The sequence below is a fragment of the Cheilinus undulatus genome, linkage group 19, assembly GCF_018320785.1.
Source record: "Cheilinus undulatus linkage group 19, ASM1832078v1, whole genome shotgun sequence".
Taxonomy (NCBI): Eukaryota; Metazoa; Chordata; class Actinopteri; order Labriformes; family Labridae; genus Cheilinus; species Cheilinus undulatus.
Window position 1 is genome coordinate 4,853,460 of NC_054883.1, and position 14,885 is coordinate 4,868,344.

General features: G+C 39.1%; 1 protein-coding gene across 1 annotated transcript; it reads left to right on the top strand.

The window, feature by feature from the left end:
* Window positions 1-3,310: 3,310 nt before the first annotated feature.
* prdm14 (PR domain containing 14) lies at window positions 3,311-8,167 on the top strand. The gene is made up of 8 exons (XM_041814618.1): window positions 3,311-3,920; window positions 4,070-4,123; window positions 4,225-4,385; window positions 4,469-4,739; window positions 4,823-5,025; window positions 5,387-5,488; window positions 7,353-7,572; window positions 8,004-8,167. The coding sequence occupies exons 1-8, from the start codon at window positions 3,311-3,313 to the stop codon at window positions 8,153-8,155; spliced, it is 1,773 nt and encodes a 590-aa protein (XP_041670552.1). The 3' UTR covers window positions 8,156-8,167.
* The last annotated feature ends 6,718 nt before the right edge of the window (window positions 8,168-14,885 follow it).

Consider the following 14,885-nt stretch of genomic DNA (forward strand, 5'->3'; position numbering starts at 1 on the left):
GGATCTCTGGATCTCATTCACAGTGACCATCTGGTTCTTGGATACCTCTCTCACTAAGGCTCTTCTCCGCGATTGCTCAGTTTTCAACCTTCAGTGTAACATAACTTTTCGTAGCCTTCCCCAAATCTGTGCCTTGCAACAATCCTGTCTCTGAGCTCTGCAGGCCATTTCTTTGACCTCATGGTTTGAGGTAAAGAAAAATGGAAACATGGCTTTTGCTCTGATATGCATTGTCAGCTGTGAGGCCTTCTACAGAGAGGTGTGTGCCTTTCTAAATTATGTCTAATCAACTTGATTTACCACAGATTGACTCCAATCAAGGTGTAGAAACAGCTCTGCAACAATGCAAGGAACCTGAGCTAAATTTCAAGTTTCGCTGCAAAGGCTCTGAATACTTCTGTCAATATGACATTTTAGTTTTTTTATTTTTAATAAATTTGCAAAAGAAAAATCTAAAATTCTGTTATTACTTTGTCATGATGATGTACTCAGTGTATATTAATGAGAATAAAAAGAATAAAAATGTTTTTTTTTTTTTTTTTTTTTACTGTAGCATCAGGCCGCAACACTGAAAAAGTGAAGGGGGTCTGAATATTTTCTGAATGCATTGTAGCAGGACAACCTAACCACCACTTCCTGCTTTTTATTGATTCAACCACCTGATAAACACTGTGATTCGAACAAGATATATTTTTTAAATTATAAGTTAGTGAGTGAACAAAAAAATAATAATTTTACCATGGAGTGAGATTTCATTTTACTTCATGAGAAAGGAAAATGAATGGAGGATGTTTTTTCAGAGAAGAGACTCAAGTTGAGAGGTCAAGAATAATGTTGGCATACAACTTCTGTCCTGATTTTTACAGAAGCCCTAAAGGGCCATATATTCACATATATCATTTACTCCAATTTTTCGTAATAACGAATAATTGGGGGGGTGTACCTATTTATATATTATATGTTTATCTGTACTCTTTGTTTGTCTTTTTTTTTAATTACATTTTTTTAATCCATTACCAAGTTTTTATCCTGGTTATGTGGATGCTGACAACTGGACCTCAGTAACTGTTTCGTTCCTCCTCATGTGCATCATGTTTTGGAATGACAATAAATAAACCTTTAATCTTTAATAATTTCTGTCTGTTTTCCATGATCTCGACTTATTTTGACGTTATCTGGAGATACAGTGGTGTCCTTGAGATAATGACTTCATTTTCATGTAATCATGGGATAACAACTTTTGTTTTCCCGTGAAAATGAGTAGATTTATCTGTTATCACGGCAAAAACTGAATTAATAATAAATGGGAATACATGGCCCTTTAGGGCTTCCGTAGATTTTATTCTCGTCATATCGACATTTTCCATGTTATTTTGAACCTTTTTTCCCTAAACTTTGACATTTTCAATCATTTTTTTTTCACTTTTTGGCAAAAATTCACACTTTTTTTCCAAGAAATGCATATTGATAAACATCTTCCTTGTCTCAGTTTTTGTTTTTCACATCTGACTTAAACTCTTCTTTAAAATTTAAGGCAAAAAATAGTGTTTAAATTGGATATATTAGTAGCCTATATGTTATCCAAAACCCCTGCATATTTTCAGGGCTTACACACCTTAAAGCGAGTTTACATCCTAGATAAACGTGAGCATAAACGTGAATAGAATTTGAAAATAAGACTTACCATTGCATTAAACGTAGGATATATCTTTATATATTATTTATGTCTATTTGGAATTTTTAAGTGCAAATGCATTCTTTCTAAAGTCTATGGGCAAATGTCGAACTGTAAACATGTCGCTGAAACACACTAGCGTCCACACTAACACAGCTAACAAAGAACAGCCCAAACAGACAGTGACGCAGCACAAATTCAACAATGCTAATTAGTCTCTGCATCCTACTAGCAGGAAATTAGCTCATTTTTATATAGTTAAATTCAGTCTCTAAGTTTGGTTTATTGAAATCAGAGGAAAAAAAAACGCTCTTCCTCCCTGCATCCAGGTCATAACAGCACTTGTCCATACCCCACCAGGGGGTCCCTCTGATAAAATCACATCTAGTGAGTGTTTGCCAGGGAGGGGTAACCTCTCCCAGTCGGGCTTATTGTAGCAGAGAAAGCAGGCTGCTGTAGAGAAGTTAAAGGGGTGGGTTGTCCCTGAGAAGATGTATTCCTGCGGGGCATTGAGATGCATGAGGCTGAGCTGATTCCTGACCAATGGGGAGAAAGAGCAGGGAAGCATCTCCTCCAGACCCCAGTGAGTCCAGTAAAGGTGCCCTCAGATGACCACACAACAACACAGAGACAAACTCACACTGAACTTAGGACCAACTGGGCTTATTCCTTTGCACACTTTGTGGAGATTTGCGCTGTTTTGTGGACATGAGCGATAGAACCTCACAGCGACACATCAGATTTATCTAAAGAGGTAAGTTTTTTTTTCTTGTCTTTTAAAAATCACTGCAGCACTTCACTGATGCATGAAGAAATCAAACCCTGTCAGAGTGAACTGACTTTTATTTTGAAGTGCTTGTTATAGTTATCAGTACTGCAGATGACTGTTTTATTTGTTTTGAATTACGCATATATGATCGCGTCTTTTTTTTTTTTTAACTTTTTTTAAATTTCCTTGACCATATCGTAATAATTTCCTCCAGTGAACATTTCTCCAACATGCTGATGTCTCTTTTTAACCATGATATTAAAAGGTCCATAAAAAGCTTCATTAATGCTGACCTCTGCTCCGGCCCACTGTTCGTGTAATGAGTGTCATGACCCTGGTTTGTCTCTCTATTTACTGGCTGATTGGTGAAAAGACCATACCATGTACATGCTGGTCATTTAAAGCCACTGATGAACATCTGATTTGTGTCTGTGAGAGCTCTCAGCTGGAAATATTGCAAAATCGGCTGTTCAATTTCGACGTGGAGTGCTTTTACTTCTTATGCAATATTTAGTTCAATATCAGCCCAAGTATTTAAACATAAGCTGCTCTTTATTAGGGCTTGTTTCAAAGGAAAATGTGCAGACCTATTTTTAGGTTGTGCTGTGATTTAAATGTAACTAACTGGTAAGAAATAATATCAATATGAATTCGCATGTATTTAACTTAAACTGACTATACCTAATGGGACTGATTAAAATTTGGGTCACGTGTGACCTCTCCTGTTGTCATGTTTCCCTTTTTAGATTTCTTACATTAAACTTTTATAACTCGCCCACCTCCCCCTCTCTCTCTCCCACCCCTCTCCTCTTCCTCAGGAAACCCCATAGTCTCCATCTGACCCTCTGCGCCTCCCTAGTGCGGTCATGTCTGTGTCCCTGTCCAGCATCCCTGTAGTGCTGAAGGACACGAGCTACCACGCCGGCATGCTTAAAGCCAGTCCGGCTCGTGGCTTCTTCCCGAGCCCCCACCATCACCACCACCCTTACATGGACTTCTTCCCCCGGACTCACAGCCTCCTTCACCCGCTCAAATCCCTCGGGCGTCTCGTCTCTGACGCTCAGGGTTCCCTGCCGCTCAGCCTCCACGGAGGAGCCCCACAGTTCCCTCACCACGCTTCAGTCCTGCACGAGCACATATTAAACGCTTCAGGTGTGCCCTACCTGAGCCTACCAGGGCAACCGCTGCACTCCAAACCGGAAGAGTTGGCAGCGGTGGTGACGGAGCACGCGGCTGGTCCGCTGTCCTCTGACTTTAGCAGCCCGTCCAGTGAGAGGTCCTCCTCTACCTCCTCTTCCTCACCTCCGAAAGAGACTGTATTTCGGCTACGGAATGCAGAGCCATCCCCGGAGAAGACACGTACCTGTTTTAATTTCAGCGAGGATGATTTATTCATGGTGCTGTACGGTTATTCTGGCAACCAGGACCGGAACGTGGGTCACGCGATATCAGGACTGACACTGCCGGAAAAGACAGGTAAAATTTCAAACTAAAATTCATTTAGTTTATGGAACGTGTTTTCGATTTGTTCCTGGATGGTTCCGGCTAGCTAAAATAATCAGTAGCGCATAGGAAAAAATATTGAATGGTGATAAATAAAAAATATTTCAAATTGTGTTTTTCAGTTTCTGACTCCAACATACTTCCACTCGACAAAGAGGCGCTTGATCTCCCTGAAGGTAACAAACTTTCTATCAGGGAAAAAAAACGTGGTTTTTTTCCTGTTAATTATTTTTAAAAATAAGATGACAATTTAACGCTGTCTTGTTGCTTTTTGCAGGATTAACTATCATCCAGACGGCGTGGGGAAACGTCACACATCGTGGGGTTTTCACTGACAAAAGCAGCATCCCTAAAGGCACGCGCTTCGGACCTTTCCAGGGAAAACTAGTCAACACGAGCGAGATTAAAACCTACGATGACAACACCTTAATGTGGGAGGTAATGTGTCGATAGTTATAAAATTCTCTAATTATTGAAGTTAATTCAACTCGATTAAAAAATTAATATTTTTCCTCCTTCAGGTTTTTGAAAACGGCAAATTGAGTCACTTTGTGGACGGCAGAGGAGGCTCAGGAAACTGGATGTCTTTGGTGAAATGTGCCCGCTTTCCAGACGAGCAGAATCTGATCGCAGTGCAGGTGCAGGGTCAGATCTTCTACGAGGCCTGCAAAGAGATCCGGCCAGGGCAGGAGCTGCTAGTGTGGTATGGGGACTGCTACATGCAGTTCCTCGGCATTCCTCTTACTCTGAAAGACCCCAGCGAGGAAAACAACGTGATCTCCACTACAGAAGGTCAGAACCTTCTCCTCGTTTTTACCTTTCTTTCTGTTTAATTTGACCAAATATTAAATGCGTTTGCTTCCATATTTCCACAGATGCTGGTGAGGGATTCAAGTGTGACAGATGCGGAAAAGTGTTCGCATACAAGTACTACAGAGACAAACACTTGAAGTACACACGCTGCGTGGACCAGGGTGACAGAAAGTTCCCCTGTCACCTTTGCAACAGATCCTTCGAGAAAAGAGACAGACTAAGGATCCACATTTTGCACGTGCACGAGAAACATCGGCCCCACAAGGTACTAAAACAGCGGAACGTGCATGCTGCGACTAGTGCAGGGAATCTGAGTTTATCAGGCACAGGTCGATAGGTGAGCGGAAGTTTGTGATGCTGGGAGGACAGCTCCCTGCAGTGTCTCTAACAAATGGATACTTCACATTTTTATTTAGAATCGTAAAAATGCATTTTACTGTTAGACTGGGTTGTGTTTAAAAATACCGTTCAGATTTGAGTGTGACGGAATTATTACTCTGTTTTTTTTTAAGTCTAGAGAAACTTTTAAAATATATCAACTTTGAAATGAACAAAAAGATGACAGGATCTTTTAAGTCATTGTTTAGGTTTATCTTTTAATTTTTTAGTTCTGTTTTTTTCTGCAGTGTTCGGTGTGTGGAAAGAGTTTCTCCCAGTCGTCCAGTCTCAACAAACACATGCGCGTGCACTCAGGAGAGAGACCATACAAGTGTGTCTACTGTAACAAGGTGGGAAGACTTTTATTTGACCCAAAACTATCGATATACCTTTTTTAATCATGGATTTAACCTCAATGTGTGGTAGCAAGTAAACTACGGTTAGCTCACTTAAACAACAGAAGCAAGAATCTTACTTTGCTATGTCTCCGTTACAACATCTGATTGCTTCAAATATTTTTTTGGAAATTACATTTTTATTTAGTCATTTATTTTGAAAGCTTGTAGTCTCCTGTTGTATAAGGCCTATAGGCCAGGGCACCCCTGAATTTCATCTAAGCACCTCTAAAAACGTACAACAGCAGGTGTCCCGCCAGGATGTTGCAATTTTAAATTTTGGAATGCAAAAAAAATAAAATAAATAATAATAATAATAATAATAATAATAATTTAACTGATAATTTCATGTCAGGATGCCGGGGGAATTAACCCATTAAAGCCTGAAAACAAAAATTATAGCCAGAAAATTCTAATTTTTTGGAAGTGAAATGTTTATTTCACTTTCTACTGAAATAGATTTAAAAAAAAAAATCCAGATTTCCGTAAAATTTAACATTTTTTTTTTTTGTATCTCATTTGATAAATTTGGTGTTTTTGGTAACTGCTAATCCACTTGAGGGCATTTTTATCATTTATCGGATTGTATTCAGAATTTTTAAAAGTAATTTATTGATCCTAATGATGAGATAGATGTATCATAAAAGTTTGTATCAAATACGATACAACAGCTTTAAGGGAATTGCTACATTAATAAATGGCAGAAAATCTGTAAATTAATATGCAAAAGAAGTTTTTTGGTCATCTCAGATTTATATTTGGACCATTTTCTTGATGGACATGCTTTTTTAAGGGGCGGAAAAAGACTTGTGTGATTTACTGTAGAAGAATAAGTAATAAAGGTCTACTATGTCTGGCGATACAGTATTAAATGTCCAGAATTCTTGCTGATATAACGTTTGATAGTAATGGCATTAAAATATGGCTTATCAACGATGAGTGGACTTGTGATATAGTGGAGGGAAAATATGTGTATTTCATCATTAAATGAGGGGTTCAGCAGGAAGATTGAACACCTCCAAGGAACTTTACATGTCACATATTTTTAAAGAAGCTGAGCAGTCCGGAAGATATTAGAGAAAAGGAAACTTCAGACATTTCCGGTCGAGACATTTTTCCACTGGAAGCCTAAGGCCTTTACAATACTTAATTTTTTTATTCCTCTCTTTGGTTCGACCTTTGGGCCCTCTTCCTCGCCTCTCTTCTCGTCTTTTTAAACCTGCAGTATCCCGGATCCTTGTTTCATGGTGCATTTGGCGCGAGCCCTCGTTATTGTCTCTTTGGCAGGGCACGCTCCGCGGAGACACTTACATGCTAATTATCGCCAGATGCACACCCACCCTTTTGTCTGCCGAGATTATACTTTTAATTTACGGCTCTAGAATGGGCAGAAGTTTTTTTGTTCTTTTTCCTCCCATTTTTATGCGCCGGAGAGGGTTTTGTTTAAGCTAATCCTCCTTCTCCTGATCTGGACACTGAAGGCGAAACGGCACCAGACCAGAGGGTTTCCGTCTTTTTAAGGGGCAGACAGAATATTATGTAAATAAGAGAGATAAAATGTCTTTAGAAATCTTTCATATAACGGTAAATGTCACTTGTTTTTAACAGATCTTTTGTTTAGCTTATTTAGAAAAATCACGGTTACCATTCTGCTTGGACTAACTTGTCAAAAAATAGGCCAATAACAAAAGCAAATTTTATATCACAGTTTATAAACAGCGACTAAAATCCAAATTTCTCAGTAATGCTACTTTTTAGATTGTGAAGATATGAGTAGAAAGAAATAATAAAGCCATAACAACTGTGTGTTGTCCTCCAGGCCTTCACTGCCTCCAGCATCCTCCGCACACACATCCGCCAGCACTCCGGTGAGCGGCCCTTCAAGTGTAAGCACTGCGGGAAGGCCTTCGCCTCTCACGCCGCCCACGACAGCCACGTCCGCCGGACTCACGCCAAGGACAAGCCGTATCCGTGTGAGCTGTGCGGGGCTACTTTTCAGGAGGAGCAGGAGCTTCAGTACCACATGAAAAGTCACAAAAGTAAGAAATGAAGCTGTTATTTAGTTGAGGCCTAGGCTCACTAGATGTAGACTGTAAGCTCATTTTTAAATGTTTTGTGGTTGAGGCTTGAGTTAAGATTTATATTTAAAGGGTACAGCATTGAAATAAAGACACAAAGCTTATTTAAAAAGAAATAGACAACTTAGACCTTATGATGTGAACTGTATTACTGCATAAAATCACTGTGGCTGGTTATTTCTTATAGGAAATGAGCCATTTAGGAGCTAAAATACAATTCTTATTTTTGTTTTTTAAAGGTATAAACTTGTGTTTTTTTTTCCAAATGATCATTGTTTTTTGCATGTGCATGTGCACACACAAGTAAATGATTGATTCATTCAGCAGAATTAAACGTTGCACTGACTCTGTTAGAAACCCATCATTTATTTGTCTGTTTTGTCATTCTGCAGAGATCTTGGACAGCACAGTTATCCAGTCTTCTCCAAGCAGAGGGTTACAAGAGGACTCCATGTTTGCTGTAAAAGACAATCCAAAAGTACAGAAAAACTTTCCTTACTCTGGATTAACTGTTATAAATCCTGAATATCGGCCCTGGAACTAGACGAAAAAACTGTACTCAAAAACTTTACATGATACAGCCATTGTTAATCTTGTACAATGGGCTGTTTTACAGGATTTTATGATTCAAATAAAATAAGACTTCAAAAATGAAGACTGGCATGAAGTCATAAAATAACAGTAACCAGGCCTGTAAGGTAGGCTGTCCTGTTTATATGTCATCATGTAAACGCTGCTTTATAAAGGGTTCCTCTATAGACCTATTTAAATAGGCTCATCATAATTTAAATTGTTGACAAATGTATCTATATCTATTTATCATGTGTTAAAATCTGATGTCTGTTTTGTCGCTTAAAGCTTTCTCTCTGTGATAATTTTCCTAACCTAATGTAACTGAATCATAATTTAAAAAGATTATTATTATTATATCATTATTGTTATTGTTACATAGGGGTTTCTTGCATTAAATAATGCTTTTAAAGCAATGTTTTTATCAGTGTAGACTGGAGCCTATTTGTGTATAAAACTCCTGTTAAGCTTTCTCTTAATTTATTATGTGTAATTATATTTTTACTGTAATGTAAAGCTGCAACACAACCAAAAATTGTTCTGGTTTGTTCTCTATGTGCGTCTGCTTTTTTCATAAATAAATAAAAAATCAGCGCATGGAAACACCTCTGGAATATGGTAGCCCATTCATTTATTTAGATTCAACTGCATGTATAACAGGTTTAATCTAATGTGACAACATTTATTTTTATTACATTTTGGAATTACACATATCAGAGAAAATCTCTGCATTTACAGGTTAGAAAAAATGGTAAAAGCATATTTTGTCACAATTTGACAGATACTAAAATGTAAAAGAGAACAACACTAGGACCCACTGTAACTGAGATGTTTATCATTTACAACTTTTTTTGTAAGGTTGTGAAACTCATTCAAACCTAAATAAACCTAGATTTGTGATTTATAGAGCAACTTAAATACTGTAACATGTTTTTTTCTGTTGCTGTCCACAACATATAATTCATAAATTATCTGTACACCTCTTTGGAAATACAAATATACTTTCCATAACAATAAAGCTTGCTGAATGTAATTATAAAGTAGTTAAATTTATCTCTACCAATGTTTGCTTCATTTGCGTTTTCTAGCACACTTGTATATTTATATGTTCCATGTGTTGTGGTGTCCCTTTGTGAGCGTCCACTGTCCTCGGTGTTCATCTGTAGCAGAGTGATGAATTGGAGACTGCAGACCTGCTCACAGTCAAAAGTGAACAAACCCCTGTGGACCAAATGAATGACAATAGAGTGCAGCAGTAAGGTGGTCTATTGCTCCAAATACAAAAGCTGACATCTGCCCTCACACTGTCTCCAACTGTGCCACATGTTGTCCTCACTGATAGATAGATGGATAGATAGATAGAGAGAGAGATAGATACATAGATAGATAGATAGAGAGATAGATAGATAGATAGATAGATAGATGCTGCAGCATGGCCTCTGACAGATGACCCGTCTCCAGCCTTTGTCTTACTGCTCTGTTATGTGATCTTTAACCTCTGGGTCACCATTCTTCACACTGAGGGCATGCAGTCAGACACAAACAACACCTCGACAGCGCTAAGTGGGTGCTGCAACACACATTCAAACAGTGGGAGAGGAGGAAAAACTGAACAATCAGAGACAGGGAAGTTGTTTTTACATTAAAAATAAAAGGAAAATAAGAGGTTTTCAATTTACAGCAGGGGGCACAGAGAGTGAGCCCAATATGATAATAAATGGGGAGTCTCAGAGAAAGTGCCTGTAAATAGCATCTACACCTACAGTGAATCATATCAGTAATGATGTTATAAATGAGTAAAGGCAAATACCTTTGTTTTCACTGGTTGTGGCCAGCTGATTTTATTTCCACGGTAATGTTTGCATCATTTAAGCTTCTGCAGTGAGACAGGGATAAAGCAACAGAGTCTGATGTGTAAAAACAATTTCAGCCTTTACATAAATCTGAAGCAAGGCTGTCCACACAGTCAAGTCAAAGTTTATTTATAGCATGCTTAAGCAATCTCAGTTGATAAAAGTGCTGCACAGACTCAAGACAATATCAATACCAAATATGAAAAAGGGGTAAATGTCAAGATGTCAAGCTCAACTTGTATTATAGGCTAGTTCATCAGTTGGGTCTTAAGCAGGGACATAAAGTTTTCAGACTGGACCGTTCTAGTATTTTTAGGAAAACCGTTCGATTGTCTTGGAGCAGCCTCCACAAAAATATAAAAAAACAATTTCTGTTTTCTTTTCGTTCAAGGTGAAGAAATCTAGCTCCATCTAGGATTTAAAATCTTCAAGACAAGGTAACAAAGCATTCACGGAGTCTGTTTTTATTGGCAGGTAGATCTGTAATTAATATGCAAAGCAATGATAAGGAATGTATTGAGAGGGAGCAGATACAAAGAAAACAGTGGGGCCTAGCATAGCACCCTTAGGGACCCCACGGCCTAGCGGGGCTGCTGTAGAGGTGTCTAGGCCCAAATCCACTGCAAACGTCCTCTCTGTGAGATATGATTGGAACTATCCTAGAACTGTTCCTCTAATTCCAGCACACAGAGGAGGGAGGGAGCATGAAGGAATAGTCCTTCCAAAATTCAAGCAATCATGTTTTTGTTTTTTCTCACTATTTCCTAACAGGATAGTACATATGGGCCCTTACTTATGTTTGCTTTGGTGATATCCAGCCTGTTTTAAAATGTCAACACAAGCCTTTTATTTTTATAATGCTAAATTATGCAGAGAACTTAACTGTTAAGCCTGATATTTTGTGTGTGTGTTGCCTTTACAGGCCAAAGAAAAAAAAGGAAAATAAAGGTCCTAAGCACATGTCATCAAATCATGTGTGGGGACTGGGAGGGCCCTTAGTGGGTCTTTCAGGGACCAAGCCATGTGGGCAAGCCCTATGCTACATGTACTGGACATATTTACAGGGCAGAAGAACACACAGGTGGACTAAAAACATGGTAGGCAGTTTGGTTGCATGCATGGATGCTGCAGTGGTATAATAAATATCCTCACCTATCCCCACTCACTTGAGGTGAAGTTGAATTTTCTGCAGCTTCCTACATGAGCTCATCCCATCTTCACTTAAAACTTTAGAGGGTTGGAAGGAAAAATTCCAAGAGGAATCAGGGTAAAAAATTGAGTCAACTTACAGATGTGAAATTGCCTTATGCTCCCATAACTTTCATGTATTTTCTTACAGAGATCTGAAGGCATAAAAGCATTAAAGTGAGTACCACTCTGTCCAGCCTCTGTTCTATTTTGTGCACCGGATGGACAGCAGCCTTTAGGATCAGAGGTCACCTCTTCACTGACTGTTTAACAGCCTCCCTCTCCCTTCACACAGCTGAAATATGGAAGCTTGAACAAGTGAAGATCACTCCTCACCTCCCATGTATACAACCCCCGAGCCTCAATGATGAGCCCGCTGTGAAAAGAAAGGATCCTCCCCTTTGAGGCCTTGCAGGAGCAGAGGGGTGGAGGAGAAGGATGGGACAAGAAACAAAGGACAAAAAGAAAGACAGAAGGAGAAACAAGGAGAATGAGCTGCCAGAGCTGAAATACTGAGATTGTTAGCAGGCAGTGCTAAAAGACTGGTTTTACTAGCACCTCTGTGATTGGCTGATTTAGGACTCAAAGTCTCCAGTGTGGGAGAATTTTTTATCCAGGTCGTTTATAGGGATTGATTTCACACTTAACCTCATGGCGAGTTACCACGGCCTCTGGAGGGTGATCAATGAGATTAATCTCCATATTAATGTGATATTAATGCTTTCTTTTATTGGTGCACTGAGGTTTATTCCCTCTGAGGTTGACGCTCACAGCCATAACTCTCTACTAAACTATGTATGATGCTTTATAACACTCAGCCACAACTTTATTAGATGATGCGATCAGTGAGTAATGCCTATTGATATAGAGAGGAGAGGCACTGATAAGATTACAGTCAGACAGGGTGGAAGAATGCATTATTTAAAGATATATTTCTGTCCTCTCTCTCCCACTTTCTCCTCTTATCTACTCTCCTCTTAGTCTTTCTTAGCCCCGTTTCTTTTACTTCCTTTTCTTATCTCTCCTTCAGTCGCTCTCCTCCTTTCTCTTCTCTTCTCTTCTCTTCTCTTCTCTTCTCTTCTCTTCTCTTCTCTCTGCTAAGCTAGTGGAGCTGAGTGGTCAAATACTCTGATGTATTAGCTTCTATTGATTGCCTAATAGCTGTCAGTGCAGTGTGTAGTCTGGCCGGCCTGTGTTTTCAGACGGGTCTCAGACTCTCAGCTGAGTGGACTCATAAAGTCAAACCACAGCAGCTCTCTGCCCATCTGGCCCTCAGTCTGCTTTGAACCACACGAAACCTCAGCGATGAAGACAAAAGACTTTTTCTCAAACTTGGGTCTTTTTTCCCAGTCATACATAAATATACTTTCTTGCATTCAGCTAGGTTTTGCTGTGACAGTCGCTGTATCATGTTGTTTTGGTTACTTGAGAGCTGTGCAGTAGTAAGTTTAATTCCTAACAGTGCTAGCACTAGATCAGGCGAGATCTGTTTCTGTGAAACATCAGATAGAGTTTGAAATATCTTATTCCAATAATTCATAATTCGTGGGCAACCCCAGAACATACGTGCCAGAGAGGCTGGACCTTGTCCACATCTGTCACAGGATGGACTCACTGAAGAAAACAACTTAAAGAGTTTCAGTTTGGACAGGTGCAGTCTGTGTAGTATTTTAAATTGCAGAGGTCCATGTCTTATGCATACAGATGAGGAGTACATTGTCCTGGGCCTTTGTCCATTGGTTGTCTGAGATTTCCACTCCTAGATCTTCCTGCCAGGCTTCTCTTAGATGGTCCAGTGCGGCTGTACAGTCTATTTGAAATAGAGTGTCACGTATTTTGGATAAAGATCCTTTTTTTAAAGGGTCGGACTGGAGTAGTGTTTCCATGATGGATTCAGGGGGTTGACGGGGAAAGGACGGAAATGTTCTCTTAACAAAGCTATGGATTTGTAAATATTTGAAAAAGTCTCTATTGTGCAAACGAATTTTTTCCTGCAACTGTTGGAATGTGGGAAAAATCTTACTAATATATAAATCTTTCATGGAGTGTATTCCTTTATGGTACCACTGGATAAATGTTGGATCTGTAAAAGATGGCCTGAGTATATGGTTATTTATGAGTGGAGTCAATACGGAGCCTTTCTCCCAACCAAAATGTTTTCTAATTTGAGACCAGATTTTTACTGAATGAGAAACTACTACATTTCTGATTTTTAAGTCAGAGATAGGTAGGGGTGAGTGGACCATTGCCTGTAATGAAGAGGGATTACAGCTATGACTTTCCATCCTTGACCAATCAACCCCCTGTGTCTGACACCAAAAAGACAGATCTTCTACTGCATGACCAGTAATGTAACCAAAAGCATGGCATTCCCATCCCTCCTAGCTTTTTGGACCTTTGCAAAAACACTTTCTTGATTCTTGGGGTTTTCCTGTTCCAAATATAATGGGATATTAAGGATTCTAGCTTTTTCAAAATGATTTATTTTTAAGAATAGGGATACACTGAAATAAAAATAAAAATTTATTCAAACAATATATTCATTCTAATGGTATTTATACATCCTGCTAATGAAATAGTGTTATTAGCCCATCTTTTAAGGTTATTTTCTGTTTCTTCATAAAGTTTCAAAAAGTTACGTTTAAAAACATTTTTGCCACTTTTAACAAATCTATGCTTTTTACTATTTTAACCCATTCTTGCTAACCTTGCAAAGCAGATAGATTCACCCGTTTCCATGTTTCTCACTGGTGAATCCATCTTGCAAAGCTCTCATCTGAACTGTTTGGGCCCGGTTAGAAAGTGACAGGACCAGTCAGCGACGAGGGGCAGTACTTTTGTGCATGGCGGAGTCATGACGTAAGCAAGCAGCGACAAGAAGCCAGTTTAATTATGGTGGAAGAGATTAGCGTGGATGCTGCTAAAGCGCCAGTTTATCAGAACTTGACGGCATTTCTTCGTTAAAAGAAGAACAAAGAACAGCAGTGAGTTGTTTTCTTTTCAAAAATGACAAAAGTCGTGTACCGTCTACAGTTGCCATGGTTCATGTTATGCAGTTCTCTACGTAGTTAACTCCTCCGTAGTGGCGAACCTCTGTTGCGGCTATGTGACGTTTTGTTGCTCTGATTGGCCCATAAAGACGTGACAGACAGAACATTCATCTAATCACCGTCATCTGATCAGTTTTGTTTTTCAAAGGCTCTGCCCTTTCCCAAACGCCGTCTATGGAAGGTTTATCAGATGGATGTGTTTCACACATCCATCTGGCATGCCAGGTTATGATATCCTTACATGTGCGTTGGATCAGTAGCATTGGTGCTAACATCCCAGCTAACTCTTCAGTTTGTAGCTGAAAGTGTGTCAAACTATTACTGGGTTCTGATGTTGGAATTATTTGTCATACTTTTAAACAGTTTCAACACGTTTTCCATCCATTATTGCCACATCTTTTTGCCCCTTTTCACCCATTTCTGCCACTTTTTTAACCATTTTTTTTAACCTATTTAACATTTTTTTGGCATTTTTGCCACTTTTTTCTCATTTTGGTATCAGCTTTTTACAATTACTTTTTTCCTCTTATAGCTGCCTTTTGCTCTTTTTGCTCTTTTTGCTCTTTTTTGTCACATTTGCCCCTTTTTCAAATTTTTGCCACTTTTCACCCAT

Excerpts from the sequence above, each read along its gene's own strand:
- prdm14 (XM_041814618.1), top strand. The coding sequence starts at position 3,311 with ATGTCTGTGTCCCTGTCCAGCATCCCTGTAGTGCTGAAGGACACGAGC. Across the intron at positions 4,124-4,224 it reads GGCGCTTGATCTCCCTGAAG|GATTAACTATCATCCAGACG; the intron begins GTAACAAACTTT and ends TGCTTTTTGCAG. Across the intron at positions 4,386-4,468 it reads ACAACACCTTAATGTGGGAG|GTTTTTGAAAACGGCAAATT; the intron begins GTAATGTGTCGA and ends TTCCTCCTTCAG.